The sequence below is a fragment of the Odontomachus brunneus genome, unplaced genomic scaffold, assembly GCF_010583005.1.
Source record: "Odontomachus brunneus isolate Ranch 3 - 2012 unplaced genomic scaffold, Obru_v1 Obru_scaffold_051, whole genome shotgun sequence".
Taxonomy (NCBI): Eukaryota; Metazoa; Arthropoda; class Insecta; order Hymenoptera; family Formicidae; genus Odontomachus; species Odontomachus brunneus.
This window is the reverse complement of record NW_022639501.1, coordinates 1,910,594-1,921,601: the sequence shown is the minus strand read 5'-3', so window position 1 is coordinate 1,921,601 and position 11,008 is coordinate 1,910,594. Positions and strand designations below refer to the sequence as shown.

Sequence of the window (11,008 nt, the reverse complement as noted above, 5' to 3'; positions counted from 1 at the left end):
GAGGGAATAGCCAATAGAAACCGACGCACATGTGAAAGTACAGTTTTTCTTTGGCTATTTCTTATTCCTGTTACATGTCGCCTGACATTCTGGGTGCTTTCCAGTTGCTTAACACATCTTAAGACACACGTACACAAAACCAATTTATAGGTTATATATTATTTAAAATATCTGGTAAGATAATATACAACCAATAAACTGGTTTTGTGTAACACAATGTACGCAACTGGAAAGCACCCTCTGTAAAGTCAGAATCAGACTACGCATTGGAGATTAATAACGTGTTCAACTGGCCCTGGGTTAATCGCTCCGAGAAAGATTAATGACGTCATAAGTCTCTACTAGCCAATCATAAAGCTTATAAGTACTTGTTCGACCAATAAACGTAGGCTGAATAACCCAGAATGGGTTAACCCAGGGCCAGTCGAACACGCTATTAATTTGATATTATTTTATAAAAAACAAAAAAATTAACACGATTATCAATATTTTTAAGAAAATATCGATTATATAAAAATGATACTTTTGATAATCGATTAAATCGAAGTCGACAATTTTTTTTAGCCGTGCCCAACCCTAGTGGTGAGATAAGAATAGAGCGATTGGACGTCTGTCCTTTTCTAACTTATTATCATTATATGGAAGTTTACACTGCGAAAGGGCGTCTGACGAACGTAGTTAGGAGCATTTTGTTAGATGGCGTATCTAAAATGCGCCTAGCTCAGGCCGCTAAAATCAGGCCGGTGGCCGTTCTCATGTTTCTCTCTGATAACATAAACTATAGCTTTTCACTAAGGCCGGTATTCATAGTTTGATCTTATATTTAAGATCATCTTAAGTACTGTCTTAAGATGTCATGAACCAATCACAGAGACGTATTCGCATCTTAAGACATTACTTAAGGATGCTTACAATAACAAGAGTAGAGCGAGTGAAGTTGCCAATACATGGGAGCGTTCCAGCGTCGAGCGTTAAAGCATTAGCCAATCAACTTATCAAATTCCAGAAGTATACTTGTAGTTCTTGCGGAAAGTGGCACGTTGATTGGCTACCGCTTTAACGCTCGACGCTCGATGCTCCCATGAAAAGGCACTTTGAGATCTGGATCTGAGAGAAGAGTATAATCTCCCATCTATAACTGTAATATTCTATGGTCTGCTCTTATGGCTCCTGCACACAGGACGCGGTAATGCTTGCCGCGTGGCGGAAGTTCGCGCGACAGCCAATCAATATGCTGCTTTCCGTAATAACCTTCTGGCTCTTACAAAAAGACAACATATTGATTGGCTGTCGCGCGGACTTCCGCCGCGCGGCAAGTATTACCGCGTCCTGTGTGCAGGAGCCATTAGAAGGTTATTATAAAAAGCAGCATATTGATTGGCTGTCGTGCAAACTTCTGCCGCGTGGCAAGCAATACCGCGTCCTGTGCGCAAAAGCCATTACTCCTGCTCTTGCAGTCTCATGAACACAGAAGCAAATCAGGAGCTCGATTCTTGACGGTACTTAGATTTTCAAAATTGAAGATAACGGATTCAATATGAAATTTCCAAATCCAAAAGAATTTTGGAAGTCTGAGTCCAGATTCGTGAGCAGCGACCCTCGGGACCGTTTGAACTACAAACTCGTTTTTCCAGAATTGCTCAAAACCAAAAGGATTATGGTATTTCAAATGAACCAACTTCATCGCTTTATTTGATTTCCTATATGCAGTAAAAAGTTAAATCTGCTGTATCTCGGTGAAGAAAAAATCCTATTTGGACGTTCCAAAATAGAAATTGAAGAGCAATACTCCTTTACAGTACTTTGTTTAGTTTTTGTCGGTAAAATTCTATGCAACCAGGAGAAAACTCCAATAATGCCCTAAAACAGCCATTTTTGTACTTCTAGGTTAGAATATCTCAAAATCCTTACGTCATGGCGCCATCCCTTATAGAAATATCATACTAAGAATCATTGATAATTACTTATTATCCAGTATTTTTAATACTGAAAATAAGTAATTATCAATGATTCTTAGTATGATATTTCTATAAGGGATTCTGAGGTCAGATTTGAATTCAGCGCACCGAATTCCTTCGGGTAAACCTCTTACTTCTTTTGTGATAAAAACCTTGTAAACCTGTGTTATTTAAGATTCTCAAACTCTCCTTAAACAAGGACTAAACTTGTATTAATAGTTATTACTTGAAGCTTGTCTCACGTCGGATGATCAGATTGCAATTATCAAAGATTGCAAAGAGCTTGATTAATTTATTTTAATTGAACCGTATGAAATACGTATATATAATATATTATATATAATCTTGATTCAGCTGAAAAACTCACATCTAAGTATAAATTTAAGATAAAATATTAATACACTTTAAGTATGATACATTACCTAAGTAACACGTATCGTTTAAGAAACGTTTTTGATATATTTTACAAACGATAATAAAACGTTACATACATTTATAAAACGTATATAAAACCAACATGTGCTACCAGGATACCCTTTGTTGTTCGTGAGACGAACAAAGACGAACTCCTGATCTGTTCCTGCGTTCATGAGACTGCAAGAGCAGAAGCAAGAGCAGACCATAGAATATTACAGTTTTAGATTATACTATTCTCTCGGATTCAGATCTCACTCGCTCTACTCTCGTTATCGTAAGTACCTTTTGTAACTGGAGTTACTCGTTATTGGAGTTATGGCTCCTGCACACAGGACGTGCTTGCCACGCGGCGGAAGTTGCGCGACAACCAATCAATATGTTGCTTTCCGTAATAACTTTCTAGCTCTTACAGAAAAACAACATATTGATTGGCTATCGCGCAGACTTCCGCCGCGCGGCAAGCATTACCGCGTCCTGTATGCAGGAGTCTCAAGATTTATATGGGGTGTAAGAAACGAGAGGGATATTAGATCTCGAAGAACAAAATCAAATTTTGGACTCTTCGGAATTATTACAATTAATTAACGCGGCAGGAATGACAAGAAAAAAAAATGAAAAACTTGTTTGAACTTACTTTCGGTAACCTTTATCAAAATGTGGGTTAAGGATGATCGATGGACTTAGTCAATTCGTGGGCGACGTTTCCTCAAAGTCCCTCCAATTTTGGCGCGTTGCACGTGTTGAAGAATGGATGAAGTGAGAGTGACTAACTACCGGCCTCGACGATGTGTAAGTAGTGACGAAGAGATGAAGAGTGCCTTGACGAAGTGGATTGAAGTACGTCGAAGAAGCGGAAGAGAGGACTGCGATGTCTGTCTGGTAGTAGTGCCGAAGAACAGAGCGAGCACAGCGCGGGGTCACGGTTTTATAGGGGATCAGCTGGAAATGGTTTGGTAGGAAAAATATGAAATTTCGGGGATCCTAGGTGTTGGATTTGTTAAAGGAGGAAGGTATGGGGTAATGTTGCAGCCAGTAATAAATGAGTATATAGGGTTCAGGAGATCTCTTTGGCTGGGGTTGTGGATGGAGAAAATCGTACGTTTAAGAAAGACGGTAATTGGAGGATTTTACGGTGGTGAGGGAATCTTTGGATAGAGCAGAAGACGGACCAATCAGAACAGAGTATTTCCATCCAGCAAGAAATCCAGCATGAAAACAAGCATCGGGTGCCGCTTGGCTTCAGACGGAACGAACGTAAAACAAGTTGAGCTAATCACGAGCGTTCCGCTCATTCCGCATTGCGCATACGTTCCGTCCCATGTGAACGCACCATACTCTCGCAGCGATACGCAATGCAATATGCGACACTTAATATCCAATGATTACGCTGCTATTCCAGAAAAGCTGTACGTTCATTGAATATCAAGCGTCGCATCGCGCTGGCTGTGAGGACCAAAAAATTTTGAACGGTGCATAAATCTCGAGTTCTCTTTGAGTATTTTTCTTTCTTATTGAAATAAAAGTTAAGCCATGAAATTGTTACGTCCTGCACGGGTGTGAGTCATACAATTTATCTAAAGCTGGCTTAATATCCGCGTATCACATGGGTTGCGTTCTTTTATTTGCAACAGATATAGCTGAATGCATCTCAAGGATACATCAAGATTGCACTTCTCAAGATTACTAACTAATGTAACTGTTATATATCTGTGTTTGCTGGGTACGTATTGGAAAGACGTAATAATATAGTAGAAGTAATAAAAAGAATATAGTAAATACGACTTCTTTTGTGAAAGTATCAAGATGAAATATCAAGATGAAATACTGCATTATAAAAAGATGTAATAATTCTGCTTATGCAAAAAAAAACTATGGGGAAACGTGTAGCATTATTCGCGTAATATTTCATTGTAATTGTAATTAGTTAAATTTTTTAAATTACATTATAAAGTACCATGTAATGATAGGACGAATTTCCAAGGGATATCTTAGAAATGTCTTAGAAATGTTCTTGTGATGTCTTAAAAACATAGAGGTGTTCTCTGGATGTCTTTACAGTCTCTCTGAATGTCTTTTGGAAATCTGTGCTCTCTAAGATGTCATATTTATATTCATCGACGTAATAGTTCTCACATTTTTTTCCATTAGTGACAATCGAAAAATATGGAAATTATTACGCTGGTAAATATATTTATAAACTGATTAAGGGGGCCCACACGTGTTAATGTGTAAGTGAAATTTTCATATAAAGTATTCTCGCGTTTGGCTGCATAGATTACCAAATCCTTTTGTACACTTAAAGTATATACGTTAATGGAGGCGGGAGTCTCAGAATTTATACGAAAAATGAAGAAAAAAATTATAAACTATTTTTCTCCTCACTCACTTGTCTCTCAGATGAGTTTCTCTTTCACTTCAATATGGCATTCACAGCTGTCACCTGCCAACAAAATGTGTTTCATACAAAAATTTTGCAGTTTACACGCACATGGAGAGTATGTAGACATCCGACTGCGGACTGAATTATGAAACACTGTTGGACCATTAGAATTTTTCTCAGAAGTGTAATATAAGAGGATACTTTATATGAAATTGAGTGTCATTGTGTGCATGAAATGTTGATAAAATGTACTGAAATCAAGCGGGTTACGAGTTTCCGAATCTATCGCAACGTTACGGCGGGGGCGTTGCGATACTAGAATAAGACCGATGTGTTATGGACGGAAATTCTCAGCGGAACAGAACGTGCAAATGAATGACAGACATTCTATTGTATTTATGAAAAGAATAGAGTACTTGTAATTGTATTGTCAGCGAGTGAAGTAGATGCCTTGATTGCGGAACATGATCGATTAGAAGCATTGGCCGAACAAGCGAAGAAGGACAAACAAAAGTTGTGAAATTTTATATTAGATAAGAAAAGAGATGAATAAATCGAAAAATATAGTATAGTGGCGAGATTTATTTTATTAAAAATTTAAATCTTTGTATTGTGTACTATAAAAATTATCTCTTCTTGCTACACGTATTTGTATGCATTTGTATACACAGAATTATTTCTTATCAATAACAGTGTCATCATTATTATAAAACAACAAAATTACATAATATACTAAAAATTTTCTTTAAGTTATTAGGTATGTTTGTACTCCCTTTTTTTCAGTATTTCTTTTATCTTTATCGTATAAACATTGAGATTTAACAATTCTCTATGTTGCGAATTTTCTCATAGACACTGATCTTTTTTCTTCCAAAAGACAGAATCAATATCATTTTTAATGATATTTTAGAACAAAATTTAATAAAATAATATTAATATAATTACTAAGGCACAATCGCTGGATTATTTTTACCGTAAGATGGGGTTACTTTGTGACTGTAGGGGTTACTTTGTGACACAGTGACTATTGGTCAATAGTGATAAAGTGCTTCCGGCTACAGCCCATAAATGGCATGGTATGTTGGGCAAGATTTTGGCGCAAATTTTAGCTTACCTGTTATCATTGTCATGGAGCGAGATTCAAAATATAAAAAAATGTCACTGTGTCACAAAGTAACCCCTACAATCACAAAGTAACCCCATCTTACGGTACCTCAATTCTCATCGCATGCAGACAGCGGCTGACGCTCAATGCTCGCTGCGTATGAAAGTGAGCCATAGACCCATATTCTGAATCCTCTTTTATCGTTAAAAATGCCTTAAATATAGCTTTTCAGTTAATCAGGTGGCTCTTAAGCCTCTTTTAAAGGCTTATTTATCGTTAAAAGAGAACTCAGAATACGGACCATTGTGACGAGCGCTAGTTTCGCACACACGCAGCGATCGACTTGCTACTGAACCATGCGTAAGCTAAAGTTTATAAAAGTGGACTAAAATGTATCTGAAAAAAATCAAATTTGTCACAGAAACGTAAGGGAATGCGTCAGATGGCGAGCTTAAATATAAAATTAAAAAAACAAGAAAACGAAAAGTGAGCGACAATTTTCGTTTTCAGAAATCAATTCTACGCATAAAATATACAAATTCACAAAGAATGAAAAAAAAACATGATAGGGGCGTTATACTGCATATTTACCAAATTGTTTTCACAATAACTACTTGCATTTGAGAGAGAGAATACAAGTCAACATTAAGTTTGCATTTACTTATTAATAAATTCGTGAAAATATATGACATGTGTAATGTAGTGATGATACCATTGTAGGTATTCCAGAGTGGTTTAAATTGCCGCTTTAAACTATTAATGTCCATAAGGCAGTGCCCTGTAACCTAGTGTATCAAGTAGTGTTAAAGTAGATTCTGACTTTATTTAAATAATGGTAATGCTTCTTTGCAGTGCTGTGAGTTCGGATAACTTTTGGTGTATTCACTTTGGGCGCTTTGCGCTGTAAGCGTCATTCTATCTTTTTTCCCGCAAGTAATGAGCGATAAAGATCGAATGACGCGTAAACGCACAAAGCGAACGCACCAAAAGTTATCCAACCTTGCAGCACTGCTGCTTTGCACGTGGTTTACACGTGTTCGTTCATTTTGTACATGTGCAGCGCACTAGCTTCTTGTAGCTAATTCAACCGAATTTTATTGTATATTTATTTATTTCCCATAAATCATAAAGGTTAGTATTTAATTTTAAGTAATATAACGTTCATCGAAATTTTCTGAAACAACAAACGGTAATTAACTCAATCGAAACAACCTTATTGCAACCTAACCTATATTAACATTCTTTATTTCTAATATCTTATTATCACTTAAAATATTTTTAGATGACACTGAAAGGCTTTTCTAGAGGAGGAAAGAAATTTGAAGTTAAGAAATCTTCAAATGTGGTATGTATTTAAGAAACTTATTCTTGTTTTACATGTTCTTATTTTATGTGATTTAAGATGTTAAATTAATAACCATTTCTAGATTTTTGTATTTAAAACCAATATAATATTTTGGTTTTTTATTAAAAAATTTTGGTGTTCTATGTAAAAATTTCAAAAATTTTTATACAAAAATAGAATGTAATTATAATTAATAAAATAATAATTATAATTAATTATTATTAATTAATTATTATTAATTATTATTAATTAATAATTATAATTATAATTAATAAAATAATATTTCTATCTTAAATATTTGATCAGAAGCCTACACCTAATAAGAAACATAAAACTCAGACTAATAAACAATATAGTGACACAATTGTAAAACAAACAATTTTTGTTGCCAATACTGCAATACGTTTATCTAATGCAACAATATGTGAAGGAATGATAATTCTTGGTCAGATTTCTGGAGCAACTGAATACGAATTAATTGTGTCTATACCAGGTGGATTTCTGGGATGTATGTAAGTCACAGATCTTGGTGAATCTTACACAAATCTGTTACTGAACATAATTAACTCAAAGAATGTTCAAACCGACCAGTTTAAATCTTTACCAGACTTGTACAGTGTCAGTGATTATGTAGTGTGTTATGTTAAAAGTGTAAATCCTGATGGAAAATAGCTATATAGTTTATCTCTGGAGCCTCAGTTAATAAATAAAAATATTGATAATAATTATCTTGTGAAAGGTATAAAGATAGTTTGTACTGTTAAGAATATAGAACATTATGGCTATGTGGTTGACACAGGCATAGCTAATGTTAGAGCACTCCTTGCTATCAAGTATGTTAACAAAGAAAAGGAGTATTGTAAGTATAATTAAATTTGTATAGCAAATTTATAATGTGTGTAATTCAACGAATTAATATTGTAAATTGTGCAGTTTCGGATAATAAAATCATGTGCGCCATCAAGGAGATAAAAACAGTAGATCAGGTCTCTGTTATCACATTATCAGCTAAGAAGAAAATAGTCAATAGTGTCAGCATACACGACATAGAATCTTTGGATGCTCTAACGCCAAGGACAAAACTGTGACTTCGCGTAACGAGAGTGCTTTCGAATGGCTTGCAAGTTACGTTTGGGAAAGATAACATTGGATACATAAATCAAATTTACTTGGACAGTTCTTTATCTGAGTATGTGGATGATACAGAAGTGACCGGCACATTATTGTATGTAATGCCGACTGTGAAATTTGCATACTTCAGTCTGCTAACTGATGTATCCGAAGAAGAGAGGCTGAAAGTGGGTGATATTATTAAAAAGGCCAAAGTATTTACAGGGAGTCTAACGGGATAATATTCAAGTTGACCAAATCTAATCTGCGCGGGTTCATTTCTCTACATAGAACCGATGTGCCATTTGACAAAATCCTGACAGACTTTAAACAAGATTCTGTGCATAGATGCAGGATAATCTCATATAACTGGATGGAACATCTTTATGTCTGTACAATGGAGAATGAAATTTTGCAGCAGAAATATTTTTCAGTCGGCGACCTTAAAATCGGTAATATTCTCACTGTCAAGGTTACAAGAGTTGACACGAAGTCTGGCTTCGTACAGGTGCAAGCAGGAAAGATTTACGGAATTGTCGCACCGGAACATGTATCCGACAGTGGTTTAAACGTGTTGAATACGTTGCAAATTCAAGATAACGTCGAAGCGAGAGTGTTAAGTATTAACAACGATAAACGCAACATAAGGTTCACGTTGAAGCAGTCGTTAATAAAGAGCGAGCTACCAGTTCTGCACGATATCTGTGAGGCGCGATGTGGACAGGAATATCACGGTACAATCACTAAGATAAACAAGAACGGCATATTGGTGAGATTTTACGGCGACATTAAAGGATGGGTCCCACGCACTGTATTGGACAGCAACACGTCCGATATGAATTGGAATTACACATTGGGACAGACCGTCACGGTGCTGATCGACTCGATCGAGAAGGACGAGGATAAAATGAAACTCAGAATAATCATGGGAGAACAGAAACAACAACAGTCCATTAACATGAAGATCGGGGAACTGATCGAAGGAGTAATAATGGAATCGTCCATGGAAGGAATACATCTGAGAGTACGTAAGACCGACGATGAGGTCACGGTTGGCTTCTTACCGGCCGGTCACATGTCTCCGTGCATAGAAATCGGCGGTCTACTCGCGTCGAAATGCACTCCTGGCGACACTATCTCGGCCTACGTCTTTGCCACACAGCCGAGCGTGATAATGTCACGCACTTATGTGACACAGGAGCAGTACAGAAACTTTCACACGCTGAAGATAGGGGATTGCATTCCGTGCACGATCAGGGACATCTCGCAGGACGGCGTGAGAGTTATCTTGCCCCTCGAGGATTATTCCACATTCGGATTTATCTCATACAAGAATATCAGCGACTTCGAGCTGTTGCGTGTGAATCAGATATTGCTCGTTAAAATCACGGCTATTAACAAACGAGAGAAACAATTGACGCTGACGATGGGGTTGAAAGACGTGTGGGAGAGCTCTGTCGAGCACGGGATGAAGATGCTGTCGGCGGTGGATGTCTTGAGCTTATACCTCAATAAATTGTCGGAGCTGGCGACTAATGCGTTTTACGAGAACAAACCGATTTCGTTGGTGACTTTGGGTCATAAAGTCACAGGCGAGATCGAGAAGATCACCGACCACGGTCTCGTACTTCGACTAGATAATAAACTGACGGGCGTAGTGCGCAAGGATCATTACACCGTCGAGCCTAAAGTCGGAGACAAGGTGTTCGGTACAGTTTTGTGGAAGAACTATGTCCACGACTTCGTGGACGTGTCGTTGTTACCAAAGATTGTGAACGGGATCAGCTCCAAGCAAAGAAAACTACCGGAACTTCCTGACAAGCTTGTGCTGAGAGGAGAAATCCTGATGATCACCAATTGGTTGCTAATCGTCCTCGTGAAACGCAACGGTTCAGGATACTTAGTGGCTTTGCCTGTCCGTCGACATCTGAACGATCTCAGGACCAGCGGACTCATCCACTCTTCCGACGAAAGCGATGCAGAAGACAAGTTGCCGACCACAAAAAAATCACATATTCCAGAATGGGGGTTTAACTGGGACAACAAAAAAAGCTCGGCTGTAGTAGCTGTCAGCGAGACGTCCAGCGATGATGAAGAGAAGACCACGAACGAGCCGAAGCGAAAGAAGAAGAAGCTGAGCGCAGCCGAACGTCGGGAACAGGAACGGCAGAAGGAACGCGAGATTCGCCAGCGGGAAGAGGCTTTAGCGAGCAATCAGGTGCCCAACTTCATCGACCAATTTGACAGACTAGTCCAGCCCGGACAGCTCGTTGGTGTGGCTGCAATATATGGCGTACCATTTGCAAGCCACAGAGATCGACAAAGCGAGGTCGGTCGCGAGACGGACTATCAAGACAATCAACTTCCGTGAAGAAAACCAACCTCCGAATAGCCGGATTATAGGAACCGCCACGCTCCCAGCTGACAGACACGTCTGTCGAATCGTCTATATCTTTTATCGAGGAGCTAGGTCTATCCGAAATCTACTTGATAAAAATTGTTTTCACAATAACGACTTGCGTTTAAGAGAGAGAATACAAGTTTGTATCTACTTATTAATAAATTCGTGAAAATATATGACACGTACAATGTAGTGATGATACCATCGTAGGTATTGCAGAGTGGTTTAAATTGTCGCTTTAAGCTATTAATGTCCATAAGGCAGTGCCCTGTAACCTAGTGTATCAAGTAGT

General features: G+C 37.8%; 2 protein-coding genes across 2 annotated transcripts in view; one reads left to right on the top strand and one right to left on the bottom strand.

The window, feature by feature from the left end:
* The window catches only part of LOC116845309 (protein RRP5 homolog), a gene marked incomplete at its 3' end in the record, with an annotated part of 27,761 nt that overhangs the window by 4,104 nt on the left and 12,649 nt on the right, over window positions 1–11,008 (bottom strand). Inside the window, 1 exon segment of the mRNA XM_032817828.1 lies at window positions 4,762–4,782. Within this exon segment, the coding sequence (XP_032673719.1) occupies window positions 4,762–4,782 (21 nt within the window).
* On the top strand, window positions 3,139–10,702 carry LOC116845405 (protein RRP5 homolog). Its single transcript, XM_032818062.1, is given in 2 exon segments — window positions 3,139–8,531; window positions 8,534–10,702. Coding segments are annotated over 2 exon segments (2,586 nt in total). The 5' UTR covers window positions 3,139–8,098; the 3' UTR covers window positions 10,687–10,702.